General features: G+C 40.0%; 1 protein-coding gene across 50 annotated transcripts in view; it reads right to left on the bottom strand.

The window, feature by feature from the left end:
* MAP4K4 (mitogen-activated protein kinase kinase kinase kinase 4) overlaps positions 1-27,185 on the bottom strand; it is a 191,167-nt gene that overhangs the window by 92,955 nt on the left and 71,027 nt on the right. For all 50 annotated transcript variants that reach the window (XM_047746625.1, XM_047746638.1, XM_047746624.1 and 47 more), the window contains exon 3: positions 14,069-14,125. In XM_047746625.1, coding sequence (XP_047602581.1) covers positions 14,069-14,125 — 57 coding nt within the window. The remainder of the gene's footprint in view (positions 1-14,068; positions 14,126-27,185) is intronic.

Raw genomic sequence — 27,185 nt, 5'->3', positions numbered from 1 at the left:
CCATGGCTCTGAATAGAAGCTGAACAATTATAATGATCCTAAAGATCACTGAAAACCTCTAACACATACTGAATAAATATAATGCCCAAGGTTTAAAGGGACAAATTTGAAACTGTAAAAGTGAACAATTAAACACAAGCTTTGAGGCAGGATTACAGTTATAATATAATCTAGGCTTTGTCATGCCACATCAGCATGTAGAGCTAAAAATCTAGGGGACAGTCTCATCTGTGGCACAGCTGAGCTGTCACGGGGAATAACAGGAAAAGGGCTGCTCTCTCAGGGTCTGCTCTTGTGCCAAAGGACAGCTTTCCTACCTTGGGGCAGAGAGAGCCTAGCTTCCTGCACTGCTTCAAGGCCATGTATGGATTAGTACAGCACCCACAATATTGCAGATGTGGAAGCTAAAAACTTAGGCAACCAACTAGCTATTTCTCTAATCTTGCTTTAGATCATTCCCACTAAAGTCAAAACTCTTCTCTATAGGGTAAGTATAAAAGTCAGAATAATTAGAAGACAGGGATTCTGTCACTAGAGATTTCTCACCTTTCTTCTCTCAGGATATGATGCTGAGGGGAGGAGAGGCAGTGAGGTTTCACCAATTAAACAATTAAAGTTTTTCTTCCAAAAGCTCTTTTGTTGTCATAGCAACGTTAAGACACTATATGTTCTTTTTTTTTTTTTTTAAGATTTTATTTATTTATTTGACAGAGAGAAATCACGAGTAGGCAGAGAGGCAGGCAGAGAAAGAGGAGGAAGCAGGCTCCCTGCTGAGCAGAAAGCCGGATGCGGGGCTTGAACCCAGGACCTGGGATCATGACCTGAGCCAAAGGCAGCAGCTTAACCCACTGAGCCACCCAGGCGCCCCAAGACACTATATGTTCTTAATGTGGGTTTTCACTGGACATTAACAAGAGTAAGAAAACAAGCAATTCCATAAGTTTTATTATACAGGCATTTTAGTTTAGGCTATGAATTTATACTCAGGGACTATAAAAACAATTTCAACTGGAAAGCAGCTATTGGGATTAAGTTTAGAAAAACATGGCTGGAGGCACTGAGGAGGTCCTTTTAAGGTTATCATTTTAAAAGGTGAAATGTTTCAAACGGAATGGGCACAGGATATTTGAAATCTGTTCTTTCTAATTGTACTGCTTCACCACTTTGCCACATCTCAAAGGGTATCTCAGGATATATAATTAAAAGATTATTAAAAGTTTAATCTTAAAATAGTTTCATAAACAAAAGCATACACGTTCACTCACACACCCATATAAAACCATTAACCAACTATATATAACTTCTTTAGGCTTTGGGCTCTTCACGTAGAAAAAGAAGGGGCACGCTAGTAGATTTCTCATGTGTCCTAACACTGACATTATTCATTCATTCAACAAACATTCATGAAATGCCTTCTATACATACCAGGCACTGAACTGGTGCTTGGGATGATGCATCACTGAAGGGGGGAAAAAAAAAGGCAAAGATACTTGCCATGAGGGAGCTTTTATTCCAGGGAGAGAAGGGATGAGTGAAGCGATGATAGAGGCAAGTGATGTACACCAAGCAGAATAAATAGACCAGTTATACACTGTGCTATGAAAATGAAAAACCTACAATAAGGTAAGGGCATTAGGGGTCAGAAGGTGCCACTGGGCATGAGGGTGAGGGAGTAGGACATACGTATAGTCATGAAGGTCATTCTGCAGGAGGCATCAACAGTAAATGGGAGGTCTTCAGGCAGGAGCTCCCTGGCAGGTGGAGGAAGAAAGAGCAGACCTGTGTATTGGAGGAGGGCAAGGGGGGAGTAGGAGAGGTCTGAGACAGAACAGGGCAGGAGTCCTATCTGGTAAAGCACTGTCGGCCACTGAAAGAGCCTGAGTTTTCCCTCTGAGTTCAGGAAGGAAAACAATGAAAGATTCCGATCAGACTTTGTTTGTAAAGGATCACTAGGCTTCTATGCTGAGAAAAGAGGGGTGTACAGGTTGGTGGTAGTAGTAGTAGAGGCTGTAGTGGGAAGGATCAGATCTGAGTGATATGTGTGCGATCTACGTGTGACAGTTCCTTAAAGACAGACTATTACAGTTTGTTATGAGTTTCAAATATACAAAAGTAGAGAAAACAGTGTAACAGACTCTCCTATACCTATAATCCACATTCCATATTTGTCCATCAATGGCCAAGATTATTTTGACATAAACTGGCTACTGTTTGGAGGAAGGGAACACTACAAGATTTCCTAACAAATGAGATGAGTGTTATACGACAGGAAGAGTAGTCACCAAGCACTCCAAGGCTTTTTTGGCCCGAGCAAATATAAGGCTGGGGATGGCACCAAATGAGAAAGGGAAAGGCTGCAGGTCAAACAGGTTTATGGGCCAAAGACTAGGAACTCACAGGACATACACTGAGTTTGGGCTATTGGACACCCTGTTAGAGATGCCGAAAAGGCAAGTGATAAACAAATGTAGAGTTCAGAAGAGTCTGGTCCCAGGACCTGAGAACTCTATCCCTAGAAAGTTCGCTTGCAAGAGTGGCCCTTGGATTTCAGGAGGGTTTCCAACACTCCTAAAACTGGTAAGAGTGGCTCACTGCTCCTACCTAGATGATTTGAACAAACAACGTGGTTTATTGCTGAACACCCACTTTCCTGCTGGGAGTCTGAAATTTTTGGTACATGTCAGGTAGATGTGTTTATGTGACCAGCTCCAAATAAAAAATCTGGGTACTGAGTCTCTAATGAGCTGCTCTGGCAGACAACACTTCACAAGTATTTTGACAACTTATTGCTGAAAGAATTAAGCATGTCCTTTATGACTCTAATGGGAGAGGACTCTCGGAAGGTTGTATGCCTGGTTTCCTTCGGACTTCATCCCATGTTCCTTTTCCCTTTGCTAATTTTGCTCTGTATTCTTCCATTATACTATAAATCACAGCTGAGGATAAAACTGTATGTTGAATCCTGTGTACTCTTAGTGAATCACCAAACCTGAATGGTCTTGAGAACCTCCAATACACATCTTTTCCAATAAATTTGCTGGGAATGGAAACAGGAAGGGAAGTATCAAGATGGAAAACAAAATTTTGCACTTACAGCTCTAAAATTTATTTAAAAACAAAAAAAGCTGGTGGGGAGGGAAGAAGATATTTTTAAAAGAACAGGGTCCATATTTAAAAACTAGCAATTTGGGTTATGCAGAATTTGCTGGGTGACTGTTTTATTCAACTATTGACTTAGAAAAATGCCTTGGATTCATGAAGCAATGGAATTAAACTAAGAAAGTGCAGAAGCTGCCTGGAGAGGGAGTGCTCATTAATGATTAAAAAGAGTATCCATTCACAGCAAGTTTTGTTTTACCAGAAGATCAAGAATAGCTCCTTCTAGAGCATAATTAACTTTCTATTCCATCCCAGATCTGAGAATTGTAGGTATTAAAAAGATTAAGTTTTCAGTTATGGCTTCAATGAATGAATTAATACAACTTCATGAACAGCATTAAAGAACAAAACAAAACAAAACCCCCCTGCAAACCGTAGTTGACATTTGGCATTTCTAGTCCCAAATGAACCAAAACTACACCTGACCAAAGCGATTAGTACTTTGTTATATCTTTGGTAAGAATGAATGGTACTCTTCTCTATTTCTTTTTAATATTTAAAACTATCCCACAAAGCAACAGAGAAAAACGTATGATTACAGAGTACAGTAATACAATAAAAGTATACTAGGACATACCTTTATTAGAGCTGCCTCTAATTAATTAAAGGAAATCTACGTATATTTTATGTCAATGACCAAAACACTTTTGGATATTCTCCTTTAAGGTGCCAGGACAGTTTTTAGAAACAGCAAAGTAAGCTAAGCATCACCCATGTGAAGGGTTCTGTCATAAGCCTGGAAGGGCCACAAGAACCCTAAGAGTTAGCTCTCTAAAGAGTTTCTAGGGGCGCCTGGGTGGCTCAGTGGGTTAAAGCCTCTGCCTTCGGCTCAGGTCACGATCCCAGGGTCCTGGGATCGAGCCCCACATCGGGCTCTCTGCTCAGCGGGGAGCCTGCTTCCTCCTCTCTCTGACTGCCTCTCTGCCTACCTGTAATCTCTGTCTGTCAAATAAATAAAAAATAAATAAATAAATAAATAAAAAATAAAGAGTTTCTAATCTAGTACAGAATAACAGAAGCATGAAATGAATGTATAGCAACTGTTCTCTAGGTGGTCATTAGAACAGCACTAGAAAATTGCTCGTAGGGCCAGGCCAGCAAAAGTAGTTGCCAAGGACCAAAAAGTAATGCCCATAACCAGAAGGGACAAAGAAGCCACCTGATGCAGAAGTCTTCAGGGATATAAGACACAGAAAGGAAGAAGGAGGCCACCTGGGAAAGGTCATGAGTATCTAAGAAGGAAAGTAACAAAAGTCGAGGAATAACAAGTCTTCCGCAAAAGTGATGAGTTATCTTAGTATCTTTAACGAGAAGGAAACAAAGAAAACCTCATTTACTGTGTAAAAAAATAATATGCTAGACACTTTAAATCTATTATATAATTTTAATTCTGACAAAAACCTATGAAGTAGGAATTATTATTCCATCTCACAGATGAGGAATCTGAAGCTTCATTAAATGTAATTCTAGGCACTCGTCTAACAAAGAGTATTACTACTGTTTGGGGATAAAAGCCGGGATAGAACTATTAAGTAAAGAGGCTGACTTTCTAGAGGGTTCATAAACTATAAATTCACCTTGAAAAATATTTATAGGCCTCAAATTTGCATTCAAAGGAAAGGGAGAAAAAAGATCATTTTTATTAGTTCAGTGACAATTCTAAAAGCAAAACCCAAAAATGTACTGTGTCTCTTTCTAACCACTAATAATTTTAAAGGACTCTTATTTTCTTTCCTGAAAGAAATTTAAGTGTGAAATTTCAGTGTGAAGAGCAGATCCTACTAATCCGTGATTATTTTTACTATTTTTTATTACAAAGATTGAGAATGCTATAAAACAGGATCATATTTTCAAAGTCCTCTATGGTAACAATATATTACTATAATTTTCTCAGACAATGAAAACAATACTGTATATCTATTATAAGCTTTGCCAAGTGTCCACCAAAAATCAACCATCCTATACAATTCATCAAAGATCTCAGTTCCTACAACTTACAAGGCACTGCAACTTGTTATATGCTACTATGTTAGAACCCAACTACAGAGAACCACTATACTATGCTCCTAATGTGAACTAGGAGGTATCATGGTATAATGAAAGGAAACTGGGATGCTACTTTGGCAACAAGCTATGAAACTCTGGGCAGACTGCCTTTCTGCATATCAATTGTCATCATCCATAAGCAAAATGAAGCCTTTTCAACATGAAAAACAAAAATGTCTGAAGTATATAGCTACTCTTCCTTTGCTTATTTACTTATTAAATAGTAAGAACAAAAGAACATTTATATTATGTAAAATCCAGTAAAATTCTTAAGTTAAAATGAATCAAAAATATAATTATTCTACTAATCCAAAATAGATATATATTCTATCTCTGCCAAACAAACAAACAAACCCTAATCCTTTAAAATAATTCACTATCATATCACCAGCAGCATAATTACTTTTAAAACATTTAACAGTACCTATTTCTTGAGAAGTTCAACCTTCACCCTTCATATTACTTAGAGAAAGAAGGATAGATGGATTCAGAAGAAAGAGGAGCAAGCTTTACAATCAAAAAAGCTTGGAAACGAGTCCCAGACTTTTGTTCGTTCTTTCTAAAAAGAGAGATGATGCTCTCTGTCTCAAAGTCTGCTGTGTGAATTCAAGCAAGTGCCTGTACCATACCCTATGTGATGGCTGGCACAAGTCCTTAAAAATACATATTAGTTCACTTCATGCACTCTACACTTGCCCAGCCAGTAGATCTTCATCACTTTAGATGAATTCTAGTATCTAATAAATTTTTTATAAAAAGAAAATATTAGAAATAGCATAATCCTTACCCTGACTCATTTGTATAAGGTCGTATATTTATCTTATGCTATACCAGGTATTCTCAATTGGAGTGGTATCATCCCCCCCACAACAGGGAAGAAAAATGGGTTTGGGAGGTGGAGGAAAAAAACATCACTTTTTATGTATAGCGCGAAAGATATACATACAGTACACGAACAGATACACAGACATTTTAAAATTTTATAAGGAGTGATTAGGAAAAAATATCTTCAAAGGCTTCTTAGGGAGCTGATAATGAAAATAAGACTGAGAAATACTGCTATATTTTTTGAGGATACAGTAGAATTACCAGTTCTCAAAATGAGTCATAATTTTTAATTAAAATAAATCAAAATTAAATCAATTTAAGAGGTTTTCTTCAAGGACTTGTACCAATATTAAAATAATAACAAGAAGAAGAAGAGGTACACTTTGTACAACTTGTAATCTTTATCTATAAAAAAAACTGACTAAGGAAAACGTTCCAAATTAGGAATTGCACTAAGATTAAAATCACTTAAATTAAGTTAGAAGTTATCAAAGGTAAAAAATGCCAGAGAGGAAATTTGGCATCCCAGTTTCTCTCTTGGTAGCAAAGAGAAAGAAGGTAGTTTGTGTTTTGTTTTTTTTTTTTTTAAAGTGGGGGGTGCCTGGGTGGCTCAGTGGGTTAAGGCCTCTGCCTTAGGCTTGGGTCATGATCCCAGGGTCCTGGGATCAAGCCTCGCATCGGGCTCTCTCCTCGGTAGGGAGCCTGCTTCCTCCCCTCTCTCTCTCTGCCTGCCTCTCTGCCTACTTATGATCTCTGTCAAATAAATAAAAATCTTTAAAAAAAAAAAAAAAAGAAAAGAAAGAAAAGAAAGGTAAAAAAACAGAAACAAACAAACAAACAAACAAAACCCAGAAACCAAAGAAAGAAAGACTATCTGAGGCAGGGGTCGGGGGAGGCGGAGGAGGACACACAACTGCCATCAAAGCTGACAGCTGCACATGGTCTCAAGGATACACAACCAGCTTCTCCTGACAGCCCTCAATGATGCTACAGTGAGTGGGCCAGAGCCATGGACAGGCACTTGCTGGACAAAGTGTCACCAGATGCCTGAAATGGAAGAGGCCAGTACCAAGCTATAAGGCCTGCAGCATTTAACTGGACTCCAAAGAATAATAGGATGGAACAATAGGTCACACAATCCACAGAGATCTCTCCCCGCTTTCCTTTTGTTCTTATTTTTAGTCTAGACAAGAAAAGCACATTCATTACATTTTGCTCCCCTTCAACTGAAAAGAGATGAAACTGTGAAGCCTGACAGGGCCTTGCTTTGTCACTAGAGTAAGACTGTTCTGCTCCCTACCATCAAAGCATGAACTCCTTAAGAACAAGAAATTTGTCCCCCTCCTCTGCCATGGACCTAGCTCAGATGGTGCTCAAACACTACTCTACCAGATGTGATCTATACTGCTTAGCATTGGGCCTCTCTGTGGCTCCTGCCTCTTCAATCTGATGATGGGCAGAGGCTAGGTTTTTACTAACTGTTCCAGGCAAGGACATGTTTTTACATAACTTTTATTCTTACAATCCTAGGAACATAGTGCAAGGAATATGAAGGGTACTCAATAAAATGTGCTGGCTGGCTTCCTGCACCCCAACGAGCATCGGGCCTAGCATCTTCCTTTCCTCCAAGGAATATGCCATGATTGCCAACCACAAAGATTTTGATCCTAAGACTAAAAAAAAGTCTGCTCTGGCTGATCTGCTAAAAACAAACTTTAGAAAGGAGAAAATTGGTCAAGACTAATCCAATCTTTAAGGTTCAGATCAAATCTACTTAGAACCTAATGTTTGAAACTGTTAACACTTTCAAAGGCTCATCAATGGAGAATTAAAGATCTGGATTCTAATCCCTGTAATCTAACTGGCAATGTATTCCTGCACAAAAGGTGTCAGTGTCTCTGAGCTAGAATTCTTCACTCGTAGCTATGAGGCTTTTTTCCCTAAGGTTCCATTAAAATAGGGGTTTTTAAACTTGAATGTACAGCAGAGTCCCCAGAAGGGCTTGTTATAAGACTGCTGGGCCCTAGACCCAATCCAGAATTCCTGATGCAGCAGTCTGGGTGGAACCTGAGACACTGCATTTCTAACAAGTTCCCAGGTATTCACTGGTGCAGGTCCAGAAACTATACTTTGAGAATCTACTACTTTGACCCCATCCCATGCCAGAAGGGCCAAGTGGAGGAAAGACTATGGGACTGGTCAGAAAACTGGAGTGGAACGCTCTATTCTGTGGTGATGAACTGCAGTAAAACATCATTCCACAGAGCACCACTTCATCGCAGTTTGACATGAAACACTGCATACTAAGTTTGCCTTTGTTCTCTCTGCAACACCCCAAGAAATGTTTAGCCCTACGTAGCCCAAAGCAATGACAAATACAAATCAGGGCATTGAAACTGCATGGCAGTACTTGGGTGTGAGGTGGTCCATTATCCAGATGATCTAGACTAAGCTTTTTAAAAACTGTTTACCATATCTTTTTATACAGTTTTGACACTGAACAATGTAAATAATTTACACATTTTAAAGTTAAATTTAATCCGGAGAAGACGCAAGCCCTATAAATGACTCAGCAGAAACTGAACTGAGCTACGTAACAAATTTATGAACTATGAGAGAAAGGAACTTTTTCAAATAACTTCTGAGCATAGCATTGACTATAAATCCTTAAGAGGTATAGTCTAAAGGACCAAAAATTTCAGAGGAGAAGTATTCAAGTGTTGGTTTCTAAATATACTTCCCACTACAAGGAATTAATAAGGCTCCTGAGAGGAAGAGATTCCAAATTCTGGCCAGTCAGCTTCAAATACCTACTTGTACCAGAAAACACGTAAGTACTCAAAACTAAAGGAGTCCTGTGAAAAAGCATGGATTAGCTCCCATAGCCAGATGAGGCACAATTTGATTAAATAAGTAGTAATAGCTTTAATTGATGGGAACACATTGAATAAATACAATTGCCCATGTCTATACCAACATCCAGAAAAAGAGAGAAAACAAAGAATGGTGGAAATAGGTAAGGAAATTCTTCTTTACAGACCAATGCTAACTAATATAGAGGACAGAAACGAAAAGTCATTATTTCACTGCAATAACTAAATCAGGGAAGGATCACCAAATGAATGCCAAAACAGTTAGTTAAAAAGTTGTTGGTGAACAGAATATTCACACAGTGCCAAAGTATTGCCCTGGAGATTATTTACAAAATGCAAAGCTAACAGTGCATCCTGAGAGAGGAGAGCTCTGGCAGCTCCCTCTTTAATAGAAGATTGAACTTGGACTTGGCTTCACTAATAGACAACTAGAAGAGCTGTACCTCCTGATGTGATGCAATGGGAGGGATCTAATATCACGAATGAGGCATTCTTGCCAATACACACACACACAGTCTAATCAAGAGTCTAATAGAATGCTCCCAACCCAATTTCCAGTTCCCAGGAGATGTAGGAGGGACCAGTTAAAGCACAACACAAGGAAACAGGCAAATCCAGTATGTGGGATATTTTATAAAACAACTGGGTAGATTCTTTCAGAAGTCAATTTCTTAAAAATGAAAGAGAAGAGAAGAAAAAGAAAAGAATGGGAGGGGCCAGGAGGACACAGAGGAACTAATCTAGACAAAAAGTGAGTCAAAAGATAACCAAATATAATACACAAACCCTGGCACTTTTGAGGATATCTGAATACAGACTGAACAAAGGCGAAATTCTGTAAGCATTAATTAATGCTTTTAAGATGGTATTATGATTATGTGGAAGACCGTATTTTAAGAGAAGCACACTCATACAAGTGCAGGGTCATGATGGTGCTACAACAATACACATACGACATATACACAAAATGTTAGCAACTGTTGAATCTAAGCAAAGGATAGAGCATGTTCATTCCTTCAACAGTTCTGTAATTATGAACATTTTCATAGTAAAAAATTTGGGGGAAATTATTAAAATGAAAACATTGAATATAATTCTCAGAGATAAATCTTACTCTGAGAGCTTTTGGACCCCAAGTTGAGAATTATTCATCTGGCTAATTGACCTTCCTACCTTCTAGAGCATTAACTCAAAGTAATGGGATATCCCAAAACTGTAAGAAACAAACTATTAGCCCCTCACATTAAGACACAAGGACTAAAAGGAAGGAGCTTATCAAGAATTCAAACAATCACTTCAAGTTTCCCTGAGAACACATCAAAAACATACATACACACGACTGCACGTCCAACTGGGGAAATCTGAACAAGCCCTATGGACTGTATCAGTGCCAAGCACCGGTGGCCTGCCCTGTTCTGAAGCCAGGCTGGCAGATGTTGCATAATGGTGTGGGCTCCTTTGCTGTAATTGAACATCGGAGTACGGATCAAATCCTTCACTTGTAAGAGCAACTGTTTTCCTTGCCTGATCTTGGGCAAAGGCCTCAGTTATGAAGATGTTACCACTACAGAAAACTGGGTGCTGGTACATGAGACCCCACCTGCCATATAATTCTCTACAAATTCTTTGAATCTATAATTATTTCAAAAACAAAAGCACCACATTATAGATCTCATGTCCTGGTTTTCTCCAGTTTGAACGTATCCTTAACCTGCTCCTTACCCCTTCCCACAACCAATCTGATAAATGACAAGCTTTCTTTAAAAAGAGCTCTTCACAATCCTAAGGATAGTCAATTCTTAAAATTGTGAAAGTCGGAGAAGATATACAGAGATCTCTACATCTCTTGCAAATAAACGCCTCCAGTCTAGACTCCCCACTTCCCTACGTAGTACCTTTACTTCACCCAGGGTGAAATACGAATTTTCAGCTGGCTCCGTTTTCCAGGATCACAAAATCATGTACAGAAGTGATGAGGACTCAGTGCAGCCAGCCTACAGCACATTCATTCAGGGATGCCAACAGCTGACAGCTGAGGAGAAGAGCGGCCACGCCATTTACCTCCCCATGTCTGTTGCTTTTCTGGCCTTCTGAGCCTGAGAAATAACTAGTAGGCTGGTAACTGCCTCTCAATTTCACCCGAGGAAGAGGCTCAAGAGTCAGGACATGTCCATGATCCCCACCCCCCACTCCTGGAATAAGCATTCATACTTTTTGTTCTTGAGAAGAAACTGAGTAGAATTCAGGAACTATACAGAATCCTCCTCTCATCAACAGGACCACCCCAACAGCCTCTTCTGCTGGAGCTGAAACCAGAAACATCACCTACAATTTTCCCCTCATGCCAGACTGCTCCCAAATCCCCCTCAGGGCAATGCCTAAAACTTGACAAGAGCAGGGAGATCCTTGATGTGAGGGGTGGCAAGGGAATGTTTTCCAGGGTGCCAGCTGCCTGATACCCTCTTTCCATAATTGACACTTGCTCTGAGCCCTGACTGTGCCCCAAACTGTTGCACAGAGGTCACTCTATAGAGAGGTCACTGTATGAAAACAGCACACAAGAAACATTATTGAGAGGCCAAATGGTAAACGGCTGATTGGGTTTGTGTTTGTTCTGAAGACTCACCATCTGGCTATCATTTTACCTGAACACATGGGCTTTGCATAATTATTTTTAAAGGAGTCCTGAAAATGCATTTGTCCAACAGTGCCTGATTTTGCAGGCAAGGAAATACCTTTTGTATACAACTCAACAAAGTGGAATGCAAAAGCATCTATCACACGCATAGATATGTATTTCATAGCTATGCTCATATATGACTAGTATATAAACCAAAACACCAACAGTGATTACTGCAACGTGGCACTTTTATAAAGATTTAATTTTTAAAAATATTTTCCTATATTTTACGCCTTTTTTTAAAGCTGTGATTATATACTTCACAGTTACTATCAGAGCCGGGCTTAGGGGAAGAGGGTTGCTCTGGAGAAGACAAACCTCATTCAGATTCCATTCGAGATGTGGAAGGGAGCACAGCCTGGCTGGTGACAAAAGCTCTGTAAGCCAGGGCAGCACAGGCTGAAGTGAGAAAAGAAATGCAACTCTCAGGGCGCCTGGGTGGCTCAGCTGGTTAAGCGTCTGACTCTTGATTTGGGCTCTGGTCATGGTCCCAGGTTCATGGGCTCAAGCTCTGCAGCGGCTCCACACTCAGCAGGGAATCTGCTTGAGGTTCTCTCAACCTCCATACTCCCTCTCTGCCCCCGCCCCACCCCACTCACCTGTGCACTCATACTCTCCCTCTTTCTCTCAATCCATCAGTCAAGAAGGAAAGCGGAAAAAAAAATGTAACTCTCAGAACTTCCAAATGCTTCATAAAATTCCTAAAGCTTACATTCAGAATGATGCCCAGTCTGCTAACGAACAAGTCAGGAAGTGTGTCAATAAATGCCAAAGAACACGGGCTCCAACTACACATTTCCCACCGAGGCACCAGCACCATGCCCAGTGGCAAGAATGGAGGCTTGAGAGGAAGGTGCCATCCATCATTCCATTCACAGAGGGCACTTCAGAAATAACTATTGTATTTAAATCACAATTAAAATTTTTGTTCCTTTACCACTCTTCAAAATAATCTTAAAAATAATATTTAACTGGAAAGCATCCAATTTCCCCAAGCTGTACACCAAGATAGGCTCCTATAAGGCCAAAGAAGAGTCCTTTACCCCAGTAGAATACAAGAACCTTTAGGCCACTCAACCAAGCAATGGGTACCTTTTCATTATGAAGTCTCCAGTATTCTCTCTGGCAGAAAAAAAGAGAGCTGCCATCTCATAAAATGTCCCATCTTCAGATATTTGTAAAAAGTTCTATAATTTGTCCCATAGTCCACAGGTAACAATGTTTTCTAATTCTTACTAACAAACATGCACACTGGAGATGAGCATGTTCTTAGAGACCAAGGAGAGAAAAGGACAGAGGAAGAAACCACTCTAGAATGCTCAACTGCACACCTGATGGTTTAGCCATTATTTCCCTAGACCAAACCCAGATGTGGGGAGACTATAGCTTGATATAAAGATAACCCAAATCAGGGCAACCGGGTGGCTTAGGTGGCTAAGTGTCCAACTACTGATTTTGGCTTAGGTCATGATCTCAGGGTCGTGAGATCAAGCCCCTACTTGAGATTCTCACCCTCTCCCTCTGCCCCCTCCCCTGGTCCCTGCACATGTGTCCTCACATGCATGCTCTCTCTCTCAAAAAGAAGTAAAAATAAATTTTCAAAAAGATATCCTAGATCCCCATGGCTGCTACCTAACTCTCTCTAGAATCTGTGATATATCATGGTAATCTTACTCATGATTAGGCAAGTTAGAAGAAACCAAGAGAATGAAAAGTAAGATTTCAGATAAAAATAATTTAAAGTAAGAAGGATTTTGTTGACTATAGTCCATGGTCCTCTTTAAAAAGTCTAAGTATGGACTTGAGCATGTATGTACACTCACAGGAACATATACACTTACTTTTGTGTGAATTAATCTCTCCTCTTTCCCATCTAAAGCTACAGAGTAAATCCTCATGTGACCATTTCAAAAACTATTTTTTGCTACTAAATTTTGCCAACAATCTGCTCAGCATTCTAACAGATGTTTCTGTTTTCAAACCTCTGGGAACTTGGCTGAGTCTGTTTTCTTTCCCCATGTTAAAAATAAAAGAAATGGCACAAATGTGGCCTAATACCCTAGAGAAGCTTTTCCCCACCCCACAACCCTCTATCTCCCTATTCATGTGACCTCCACAATCCCTTCTCAAATCTTTTCTTTTCCATTAGAGAAGATGTTTCCAGTTATGGCCCATTAAGCTGCCAAGGATGACATCACTCAGTTTTTTGTTTTTGTTTTGTTTTTTTGTTTTTATTTAAAGAAAATGCTACTGATTCCTAGTTACTTGGGGACCATCTGCAACAATTTAGGCCAACTAGTCTGCTGAACCTTATGAACCCGCCATGTTACGGAGGGTGGGGGTGGCGAAGGGGGGACGGGGGACGACTTTTCAAGATCGATGCTACAAACAGAACAATACCATTACACTAGGGGTTGGAGGGACAAGAGGGTCTTGCTTTTATAGAATGATTTCTTTAAAATTATTTGTGACCCAACCTTACCTCAGTGACATCCATAACTTTGATGGCCGCCAGCTGACCTGTTTTAACATGTCGACCCTGAAAAACAGAAAAAAGAAGAAAATTGGCACCATTGTTTTTCCGTGATCATTAGAAAAGAATGGTTGAAGTTTCAATAAATCATTACATGTGTCATTTCTTTTGTATTTTTTTCCCAAAGTAATGATGAAATAGTCCCATGACCTCCAGTAGAACAATATGGGTTGTAATGCCAATGAACTCCACTTAATAAACAAAAGAAGTGGTAGAGCCAATGAGTTTTGATAAAGTATCAAATCTTTTCTTCTCAGTTCAATTTACTTATCATTACCTCTCAACCTAAGCAACTTAAATAATATTTTCTTCTACACATCAACTTGATCACGTTTTCTTTCTTAACATTCTACATGAATGAAATGACCCAAAAAAGCCTCTTGATCTTTATTTTCAGAAATGGATAGTAGCCATTTTTCCCTAGTGTACTCCCAAGACTCATTACTCGATTTTACAAAAAAAGTTACCTGAGAGTCTTCTTTGAAGCTTTCCTGCAGTCCCAAGATAGGGAAGTTGGGGGAATAATTACCCAGAATAAGGAAGTGTAAAAGAGATAGGGATGATGCAGTGATAGTCTAACTCCTGACCTAGGACCTAAAACTCATTATTCATATCCCTAGGAATTTCAAACCAATGTCAGGTCAATCTCACACCCAGATGAACAGGACTAGTTTTAATTTCTGTCAGCTCTGTGTCCCTCCATCCACTCTTTGCAGTGCTCTGCTGGCCATTTCTCAGGCGAGTAACACAGAGCTATCCAGATCTCCTGAGCTTGATGTTCTTCAGGACTTTGTGGACAAGAGTCTTTTCTCAACAAATGTAAAACAGAAAGAACATCCCCATAGCTTCCAAGAGCCTGCCTCTCTTGTGGTCTCATGCTGAATAGTTACGAACTTTAGAACTTGAAACCTGAGGAAAGCTCTCCTTTTAGTCTGGAAAGCTTACCCACGAATTCAAGTTACATCTAGGACAAAACAACTCCATGAAAATGACACTGTATTACAATTACATCTCAACTGTATGAGGTCACGATGATATGGAGTCCTGCAATGGCCCAGGATTTCACGAGCAGGAACTACACAACAACGTAACATAGAGGTAACCAGGACAAATAAAATCCACAGGCCAGGAATCTCATTGCAACTCTCACCCACCCACAGACACCACCACCCCCGTCCCAAAGTGAATTACCTTCCTGGTCTTCAAAAGTGCTTCCATGTAAGTAGGGGCACCACCTCCCACAACACACACACCTGCAGTTTAGACAGTCTCAAATTCTCCTTCTGAGGCAAGCAGGCTTGTCCCACATTGGTTCACGGCCCAAGAAACTGCCTCTTGCCCTGTCAGCTATTTCCCAGCTACCATTCCACACTCATGCTTTTCCATCAGTCAGTCTCCGCAGATATGAACTGTCCTCTCAACTGTGGCTTCAGTACTCCATCACCACACCATCCCCAACATCATCACACAGCCTGCTGAACAATCTGGCACCCTTCCTGTATTCACAGCTGAGTAATCCACAGTCCTGCAAGAAAATACTGCCCTGTATCTATGTTCCCATAGAGTGCACAAAATGATCTAAGAAGCCATTCGACCTCTACAGAAGCTCCACCCCAGAGATGCAGAGTAGAACCCAACTGTGTGTCACGAAAGTGGTAATTTATGAACATTATATGGTCTCCCATATCTCTGATTCTACTGCCATTTTTTTTACTACCTGTCTGTCCAAGACTTAGTATCTTTTGATAATATGCATTCCTGAATCACTTATTTAAAATTTTTGCCTATGTGTGTTTTGGATCTGTAACCTCAGCCTTTTTGGAAACGAGCTGTCCATGTCATGGGCATTGGCAGGATCCTAAAGCTAAAGGACAGTGAAACAGAGCATGGACTCCAGCATCAACACTGTGTCCACACTTAGTGTCCCCTTGCCTGTATAAGGTAACATAACAGTGCCTCAACCTCCTGTCTAAGACAGGAATAGTGGTGCCCACTTCACATGTTTATCATGAAAAATAACAAAGATGCAAAGAACAGTGTAGTACACATGAGTGGTAAATAAAATAATAAATATGGTAATAGAATACAACTGGACTTTGCTTCCCTAAATTGAAGACAGAAAATTAACTTATTAGCATAGAATCAAAAAAACTCCCATGACCGACTGGTTAACACAATCATGAAGCCAAATTATGATTTCCTTAAATCCAAGAACAAAGAGGAAAACTTAAGGGAACAAAATATTAAGTAACCTTCTGGTGCTTTCTATATAAGGGACACAAAGATCATCTATCTCCTTAGCACCCAGGAAGACCTCAAAACTGGAAACACATAACTGATTACTCTTCCTGCAGTGGGGTTATTTCCAAATTACTAAAGCAAATTTCTTGCTGACAGAATCAAAGGATGAGAGAAAATGTCACAAGAATTGCCCCCCAGCTTTTGTTCTTTAAAGAGGTAAACAGCACTGTGCTGGGAATGTGTTAGGTGAGGTGTGGGGGAGGGGAAGGTCTTCTGAGTACCTGATAATTTAGGATCCTTACAGATGAAGAAAATCCATGGGCCTATAGAAAAAAAAAAACCACTCCAGATATTTATGTAATGTAGAAGTATTTCCCTCTGTGCCTGAACTCAAGACCACAGGAGTATTCTCAGAACTTACGGTTTGACAGTGGCATAAAAGCTTAGAGTTGTGGATTCATTCAGTACTTGCTTTACGTGAGTTTCCCTTACTAAGGGATTAGAGAATCAGAACCTGACAACTAATCAATTATTTTTGTGTCCAGAGGGTGGACCATGCAAAGGCACTAGCCTTCATTAACGCATGCCAGATCTTCCAAAATTAGGTCCATTTTAAATTTAAATTTAAGTTTAAATCAGGAAACAAAGAATTCTGTCTCCCTCCTTTATAAGAAATAAGACAACATACTGAAAGAAATGAATTTGGGATTCTGGCAGAGTTAGGCTTTCATTTCTCTGCTACCACTTCATTACTGTAAATTTCCTTGAGAAAGCTTCCTAGGATTATTGTAGGATTCCAATGTTCTTTTTAGAATAGGCAGGCTAGAAATAAAATGCATAAAGTACATGAAGCTCTGGCCATCATATCTGGCATATAATGGGCTCTAAGAGAAGAGATCCACTCCCACCAGAGGCCTATGCTAACGCTTTCTCTTTAATTCCCCTTGCAACTACCATAACCCCAGTCAATTTAAGCCCATTTCTCATTTTCAAAGGACATGGCCAATAGGGGAAAAGGCAATAGGATACTAAAGTAATGTACTTCCCTAATTATTTTTTAAAAAGAAACAAAAAGAAAACCTCCAAATCAGAAACAGAAATAATAATCTATTCAGATGCATCATCTTTACCAAAAAAGAACCAAAATGGCAAGCAAACAGACTGAGGAGAAAAACTACAGCTGGGACTGAAATGCACCAAACATCTATATGCGTGTAATTGTGCACAAAGGAGGTCATATAAGGAGTGGTTGAGAGGATAAAAGTCTGTAATTTACTCAACACTACCCCAGAGAGAATATATTAAAGGTTCCTCTCGGGGTGGGTTATAAGCTTAAGTCTACAAAAGCCAGGTGTCCCCACCCATCAGGGAGGCCCTGTCCACGCTCCCATGGCACACTTTAGAGCTGTAACGAATGGCCCTCAGCAGCACATGAAGAGAAAATACACATAATCATAACCAACTGCATTGTGCTAGGGACTCAAGGATATAAGCAAAGGCATGATTTCACTGAAGTCTGAGGCTACACATCTAGATTCTATCATTCCACTCTGACCTCTACACCTCTTAAAGGCTGCTTCATGCAGTTTGCTCCCTACAGATGACCAATATGACCACCTTCCTTCGCCAGAGTCTGGATCCAGCATGCTGTGTCACTGAAATGCCTACCCTGTGCATGGAGAGGTTTGCAAATTAATATTAATAGGACCTTTCTTTCTACCGTATCATCCACTTTCAGAACATGCCAGTATATTATTTGGTCAACACTAAATAAACATAGCTAACATCCATTTATGAACTTGATTCTCTTGACCTATTGCCTCATTTCTTGGACACGGTGTCCCATCCAGTGTTATAAAATGCCAGAAGGGAGAGTCTAAAGGCCCCTGGCTTTTTATATGAGGTACCATGTGAACATTAAGGCACTTATAAGTCATCAAATGAGGAAAACCCCCAAATACCATTCATAACTAGGACACCTAGAAATTTTTTTGAAGGCCAGCAAAACAGGCCATTATCCTATTCTACAGATGAAGAATGCTGAGGTGAATGTTATTAAGTTATCTGCCCATGTATGATGGCAGCAGGATTGTATTTCCACCATGATTTATAAAATGCAAGGGATGAACTCCTACCATTTCTATCAACTTGTCAAATTCCTGCTTTGAGGTCCTTTGTTTTTAAAGAAATAGCTTAAATTATTTCCCCTCAATGCCCTTTAAGGATTACCAAGATTTGGAATTAAAATCATTGCTGCAATAAATATTATTTGACACAAAGTCAGATTGGCCCACACTAACCAGAATCGTCCCCTTTAGTAAAAGAACCTTTGCAACATTTGATTTTTGGTTTTTAAATGGGGGAAATGAATGTTTCTTTTTTAGAAAGGAAAACTCAAACTATTCTTGGCAGATGTCCAAGCTAAGGAGAAGCCTAATTTCTAACTCTCCTTCATGTTTCTAATAGAGTCAGAACTGACACCTTGCATCTGCAAATATGCATTACATTTATGTACATGTTATAAGAGAAAACACACACACACACACACACAACATGGTTTTAAAATGCAGGGCACTGTGGCAGCCTGTCTGTCTGCCTTTAAAAGCCTGTCCCTAATCCACAAAGAGGAGCCTAGTGACGGAAGAAACATTCACGGGAAGCTTTTAAATCCCAAGAGGAAAAAGAAGGCAAATCACCAACTACCAGGTAACTAACTCATGTTACATAATTTTTTTTTTTTTAAGATTTTATTTATTTATTTGACAGACAGCGCTCACAAGTAGGCAGAGAGGCAGGCAGAGAGAGGGGGGAAGCAGGCTCTCTGCTGAGCAGAGATCCGGATATGGGGCTCGATCCCAGGACCCTGAGATCATGACCTGAGCTGAAGGCAGAGGCTTTAACCCACTGAGCCACCCAGGTGCCCCGACATGTTACATAATCTTTACCTAGACCCCCAGGAAACTCCATTAAAATACATCTGACGAATACATATGCTTACTTAAAGGCAAAATCTGATGGTCTCACTCATAAGAGGAAACTTAGAGGGGGTGCAAATGAATCGAAGACATGAAAAACCAAGTCCTTAACTCGGGACTCGTCTCCTCGGGGATGGTCATGCTCCTGTTTGACAACAATCATCCCTTGTCGTTGTATGGCATCAGCATCTCGTACCCGAACAAGGACGCGTACTGTAACTCAGCAACTCCTTTTCTGCACTCAGAGTTTCCTACTTAACTCTGACCTTTCTCCCCGAATCATAAAGCTTCTGTACTCATTCGGACTAAGAGAATAGACTATTAGAGAAGAAAACTCTATTAAATTTATGACACTTTGCAAGGTAAGTAAACAATTCAGGAACAACAAATATCTTCTTCTCTCAACAACCCAGAGGGGTGCACGCTTACAGCCTGAACTCTAGCAAGCATGATCCTTATGATACCCGGGAAGCATCTAGTACTAGAGATAGCACTATAAGAAAAGGACACAAGGCCCCAGGAGGTCCCTATTTTGGGGTCATATCTTGACCAAAGCACTTTCTGTGCACTTTCATTTACTCCTGAAATAACCCAACGTAGGTACCAATGTCCCCATTTCATAGATAGAGAAACTGAAGCTTTGAGAGGATTATGCAGTTAAGTGCTGTAAACTTTAAAATAGAAATGACCACAAACTTCCCATTAAACCAACTTATATAGGAGCTGCTGAGTATACTATTCTATAACATAAATATTTTAAGTGGTTATAATCAAACATGGAAATGCAGTAACCAATAATAAAAACTTACTCTCAATCCCTGGACTTTCCTCTCTTATGATAAATCAGAAAAGTCAATGAAAGAATATCCTGAAGGAATTCTTTAGGAAATCTGAAGGCATATGTGAACACATTCAAGCCCCTCATTCTTGGCTTTCTGAAACTGGTAATGGGCTTGTCTGTTCCTTCATTATCTCACCATAAATTTTCTTTCCATAAATATTGGAGATCAGAATGCTTCTCCTTTCTGCTGACTTTAACCTGAAACAAAAACTCCAGAGATTAACTTCCTGATACTGGTTTTCTATTTGCTTAACAGAAAAACCCACCAACACCAAAATTCAGTAAACTGAAGACTGACTATATTTAACCAGTGCCCAGGACATCCCCTATGCTGCCAGGGGAGCTAAAACACCCCATCAGCCCTCAGGAAGTTTATAATTTAGAGGGACATTAAAAAATCCACAAGAAGGGGCACTAACATGGTGACAGAGAAACACTGTACTCTGGAGCAGAAACACTTACGAAACAGGACAGTGTGAGAGGAATTGCTCTGCTCTAGCACAAGGTGCAAAAGGTGTTGTTAAAGAGACCATCACTGTGAGGCTAATAGTGTAGACCCACCATGGAGGCTATAGCAGGGCCTTTAAGGGTTGCCCTGATGCTCTCGAAGATCATCAAAGGACAAGACGTGGATCCCCTGATGTCTAAACTGCAAATACTCCTTACCGAATCCCAGAAAGGAACAGTTTAGGCAGGTATCAACCAGCGGGGAGGAAGGGGAGAACTCAGCAACTCACCCAGGACTAGAAGATCTGTCACAAAACTGCATCACTTCTCTCCAAACATGTAAGGACAAATAGAGCTCTTTCTACTCTGCACCCAACCAAGAAGATGCCAGTCTCCCACTTAGTCAGAAGAGGGCATTCCATCATGGGGTGATATGTGTGCCTGCCACAGAACGGGCAACGACCAGCTGCTCCTCATTCCCATCCAACTTGGAAGCTGTTACTTGATCGTAATGATTTTTTAGTGGTGTTTTTTTTGGTTTGCACATGTAATATTTTAGAAATAAGGGATTTACTATGGGAAGAGAGAGATGTTAAATATTTCTATTAAGTATGTCAAATTCAATTACAAAAATCACTCACTTCCACCCATGATGTATAGATTTCCAGGCTCCATCCCAGACCCACACAAGAGAATTCCATTAAGTGGGGTATAGGATTCCAGGACTTTTTAAGCCAGTCTCTAGTGATTCTTCTGCATTCTGAAGTTTGGAATCACTTTTCCAAGCTTGTATTAAAAAGCCCAAACTCAAGCTCTCATATCCTTTTTGGACTACACAGTATTTACTTACTGTAACATATACACTCATTGTCTTAGCTGGGGGTTTTGCTATGTGAAGGTTAGATTTATAACACGTGAGTTCTAAGAAATGTCAAATATGTTTATAATAAAAACAAAGAAGTTGTGTCCTGAAATGTTCAGGAGTTAAAAGGATTGGCAAGCCTAGTTAACAAAACAGCTGATTTTATAGCCAAGAGAGTATACCCAGAGAGCAGGAAGGACACACACCAGTGGGACTATGCCCCTGGTGTGCCAAGTTTCTCCCCAAGATGTCTTATCACAACACACATAGTTCAACTTAAAAATTCCAACAGGGGACGGGAGGATGAACAAGCAGAGCACAGGGGATTTTTAGGCAAGTTAACCTACTCTGTACTCTACCATATTGATGGATACAGGTTATTATACTTCTGTCCAAACCCACAGAATGTACAACACCAAGAGCAACCCTAATGTAAACTATGGACTCTAACTGATTACAACATGTCAATGTAGATTCATCAATTGTACAAAATGTGCCACTCTGGTGGGGGATGTCATAATGGGGAAGGTTATGCACAGGTAGAAACAAGGGGTATATAGAAATCTCAGTTATCTTCCTCTCAATTTTGCTATGAACCTGAAACTGCCCTAATAAAGATGAAACATTTTTTTTATTCCAATCTGCTCCCTCTTATATTTCCTTATTTTAAAGGACAAATATGAACCTACATGACCATGTGGTGAATGGCATGAGCTCAGCACTGGGTAACCCACGCACCAGTCTAAGATCCCACATCCATCCATCCCAAAGGCAAAGACCAGCTTCACAGGTTCTGCACTGTAAACCCAAAACCACAGTCCCCCAACTCCTGAGTGCTCTTTTCTAGGAAGTATATGCGAAAATCCCAAAACTCAACCAAAGAGAAGAGGTGTATTACCCAGACAGCACTCCATAAGCCATTTAAGATAAGGAACCACATAATTAACTTGAGAGAGAGAGCTCAGAGCACTTCAGGAAATACCTCAGTCTTCTGAACACCTCCTTAGAACAGAGCAGGAATAATGGCAACATGACCCTACCAACACGTATCACGCTCCTCCACAGCCCAAACAAGTATGAAGTAAGCAGGTTCATATTTTTGCACATTTCATCCTTGTAACTAATATTTCTCATTACTGTCAACATCTGCTTATCTGCCTCTTCCTCCCTTCCATGATCAGGGCTGTGGATAAGCAGGAAGAGAGAGAAAGCAGAGGAATATATGAGTGTTAGATCAGTCCAGACTTGCAATTTAATAAAAAGAGAGTGCTTCTATTCTCTCAAGAGTTTAAAATTAAAGACCTCAATACAGAATTATGCCTTTCTTAGGTTGGAGCTATCTTACCTGGAACAATACTCCCTTTAAGGACAAGTACGCCTCAGTAGCAGAGAAATGTACAGATTTAACTTCTACGAAGAATTACAATCAAAATAAACAGCATGAAAAACTGTTATCTAGTGCCCACTCCCCAATAAATGAGTCGTTTTGATGCATACATCTTTTTTCTTTAAGAGCCTAGTCTGGATGGAAATCTTTCCAATCCCTGAAATCTTGAGTACACTGAAGTTACTTTTCTTAATGGCTCAGGGAAATCATGATGAACATCAATTACTAACCTGTCCTTGCAATTATGTAACAGCCTCAGGCAACATTATATAAGGTGATAATATTCTGACTCCTACAAAGAAAGGACCCAGTCATATGGGTTTTGCATGCTTGTTCTGTCATTTTCAGCTGTGTTCTAGAACAGATTTGGCAGGGGTTGGGGGTGGGGGAGCTTGCTGGCCAGAGAACAAGCAAGTTCCAGTTAGGTGAGCCAGCACTGTAGCAAAAAGCACCTTCATGCTGAGAAGTGGAGACCATTTGGATGGACACATACATGAAAGGGGCAAGAAAAGAAATACTGCCATGACAGTTTATGTGTAATTCCTTCAAAGACAGGGAGGGATTTGGCTGGGCAGTGGGTCAGGAGGGAAGAAAGGGCAGCTGCTTTTTAAAGACATCTAGCAAGGCTGCTTTAAAAAGGACAGTGCCTTGGGGCGCCTGGGTGGCTCAGCGGGGTAAGGCCTCTGCCTTCGGCTCAGGTCATGATCTCAGAGTCCTGGGATCGAGCCCCATGGCGGGCTCTCTGCTCAGCAGGGAGCCTGCTTCCTCCTCTCTCTCTGCCTGCCTCTCTGCCTACTTGTAATCTCTGTCTGTCAAATAAATAAATAAAATCTATTAAAAAAAAAAAAAAAAAAAAGGACAGTGCCCCTTTCCAAGGAGGCAATAGCCCCGTAGTATGGTACACATGTGAGCCAGCGGCTAGATTACAGTATCAAGTGTGAGGAATCATTATTTAAAGAGGGAAACTAGAAAATTTAAAAAGCACCAATAGTAAGCATTCAGAAAATACAAAGGACAAAAAAAATCAGCATACCTATTCTTACATTAATTGTAAAAGAAAATGCACTGGAAACTCTTCAAATCCAAGCATCTAAAACAAGAGATGTAGGATTCTATAAACAAGCTATCACCAACATTCAATACACATATGCAACTGCCTTGCCCCCTCATTATCTGAAAAACTCAACTGACTTCAGATTCAGCAATTTTAGTTTAAAATTAACAAAAGAATGTCTAATAGCATAACAAACACCAATCCTTTACTGTAGGCAAATATATGTATAAAGTTATTAGCCACTATGAGATATGGTATACTACATTCAACAGCTAAGTAGTAAATGTGGTAATGCTAGAACTGAAATTTGATTGCATGACTCTGTCAAGATACATTAAAATACTATACTCCTGATGGTAATTTAACTAAGCATTGGACAAAAGAAAATGACCGACAGAGATACAATACATAACTCTTAGAACACATATTCCCTACTAAAGTGCTCTCACAGCAAGAACTGCACATAATAAACACTATTTTCATATTTGTTGACTCTTTCAAGCTACAAAAAATGGCGAGTTCATCTTTCTATACTTTTCTATATGACTGATATCATGATAAAATTTTCTATTCATATTTTTAAGGGAAAAAGTAAGAAAATTTAAAAATCAGTTCCTTTTCTTTCACATAGTAAGATATTTAAATACTGCAGAAGAACAGCACCCAAAGCAGGCACTGAAGCCAGGAGCTCTAGATTGGAAGCCCAACTTTACCACACACTAGGAGGGTGACCTGAGGCCAGTTACTTCACCTCTTCTGGACATTTGCTTCCTCTGTAAAATGGTGATAAACACAACCCTCTGCAATAGGTCCTGGTCCCTCCCAGGGGGCAGCATCATGACTGGGAGCACTGGCAGTACAGCAGTGGCATAGGCATAGAGATCAACACACTTGAGCATGGTATCTCTGAGATGAGCTTACAAAGCAGGGGGCTGGTCCTTAAAGGTCAAACCTTCCAAATTTCAAAACTACTATGGTCCTGATAGATGTTTCCCTCCAATGTGATATATCTTTGGGCAGATAAACCTGCTTATACAGATCTATCACAATGTAATTAATGTCTATTAATTCAGATTTCAAAGAAAATATACAACCAGAATTTTTCTCTTGAGAACCCATATAAATTAACAGTACCTATAACTACTTACTATTAGACACTGAAATATTTTCTTACTTAAAACCACATCATATACCACACTTCCTTTTTAAATTATCACAATACTAATGATCTACATTTGTCTTTAACATAATCCTCAATCTGAACTCCTCTTTCTTTGGCCTTCCCTTGGCATTATGTAAGGTGACCACCAGTTCCTAACTCCAAAGCAGGGAATCCTGTCTTTATTTTTTTTTATATATATAGTTTTAACTTCTTAGTTTCTCAAATGAGGAGATATGAAAGAGCCAAGAGTAGGGAGCTACAGCCTTGTGACCGACCAGTTGGGGAGCCCAGGGTTACACTACAGCGTAACAATCAAAAGGGCTAAACCACACCAAAGACTGTGAAGCCAGAGCAGACACAGTGCCGAAGCCCATAGAGTTCCAGGAGTCCCACGATTCCTATAGGACTCCAGGAAGTATCATACACAAAACAGTGAATTTGAATAAAAAGCTTGCTTATTACAATGTTTAACCATTTACCCACAAGAAAAGATGAAAACAGAATTTTGTGGGTTCCCTTCCTTCTCCTCCAATCACTAACCCCCTCCCCCACCAAGAAGCTCTCCTTTGTTTCTCCCCCAAACCCACAGGACACTAGAATTTCATATTTACCCATGGCACAATTTCAATATTGAAGTTTATCATTTCACACATCACTAAAGCACTCAAACCGAACTCTTCTCATTGGCCTAGACAGTTAAAAAACTTTAAAGTTTCAGACACAAATCAAAAGACAAGAGACTGGGGTGCCTGGCTGGCTCAGTTGGTAAAGGATGCAACTCTTGATCTTGAGGTCGTGAGTTCGAGTCCCATGTTGGGTGCAGAGATTACTTGAAAAGAGAAAATGGAAGGGAAGGGAGAAAGAAAACGAAAGGAAAGAAAGAGGAAAGAAAAAGACAAGATTAAACAATGCAGAGCATGCAGATTCCATTCTGGGCTCTTGATCCATCCATGGTCCCTTCCTACTTATCACCAACCCAACTTTCAATGAAGGTTTTCAAATTGCTCCTTACCTTTTCTCAGCACTTCAAGTAGCTGACACTAACACCGCCCTTGAACCTAGATATATTTTTGATACACGTCATCCTACAAGCAGCTTTGTGTCTCCCTGAACAGTTTTTAAATACAAATATAACCTAGTTTCTGAACCTCAGCTACTTCTGCTGCTGTGTCCTCAGCACTGACACAGTGTAGAGGGCATAAATCTTCCCTCGTGTGTTCTCTGACATACTTGTTCTCCTGGTTTTCAAAGTCTATATCCAACTCTTAACATGCTCGTGCTGCATATCCATAAGCATATTCATGAATTTCATTCATTCCTCATAATTCCCCTATTCTTCCTTTAAAAAAAAAAAGAGGTTTGAGAGAAAACCCACCATTAGAATTTCCCTTTGAGATCCATTTGATAGCATCTCTTACCAGAAATGATGCTTACCATAAATGATCCCTCAAGTTTTCAAAGTCAAAGTATGCTCAAACTCATACCATGTCCATCTTAAACTTAACTTGGTCCAAATGAACAAAGATAATTGATAGCTTATAAGATATTTCCATAGAAAATAGGAAGAACTATTGCCTTAGCATTTTGCGTTCAGTCAGAGGCTGCTGGTATGTGCCTCCATATGAGTTTAATCGCTTCCCTGCCTGCACCCTCAGGCAGAGGGAAAACTTCCAGTGGGCTGTTTTATGGAAGCCCTCTCCTCTCAACTCTTCTTAATCCTTTTCGGTCAACCCCTTACTCATTCCACAGCCTCAGGTGCCACAGACCAAGGCACCTTGAGAAACCTGATGGTAGCTAAGAAGCCACCCCCAAGTTCTACTAAGATGCACAAGACATCTCCTACGCAGTGCCTGCTCAGGATTCTAATATTACTAGGGTCTACAAAAAGCCTGCAACTATCAGTATAAATGGGCAGGACTCAGAAAAATGGTGCAAAGTAGAAAAAGCTAACTTTGAAACCAAACAGTCTAAGGGATCAGAAGCCATGGCCTCACACAGTGTGCTGGCCAAGCAAATCCAGGATAAGTGAACGTGAGCACTCACCAATCTATGTAATTGCCTAATTAACTCTGTCCTTCAACACGCTTAACTTGAGAT

The sequence above is a fragment of the Lutra lutra genome, chromosome 9, assembly GCF_902655055.1.
Source record: "Lutra lutra chromosome 9, mLutLut1.2, whole genome shotgun sequence".
NCBI classification, from domain to species: Eukaryota; Metazoa; Chordata; class Mammalia; order Carnivora; family Mustelidae; genus Lutra; species Lutra lutra.
This window is presented reverse-complemented; position numbering and strand designations above follow the sequence as displayed.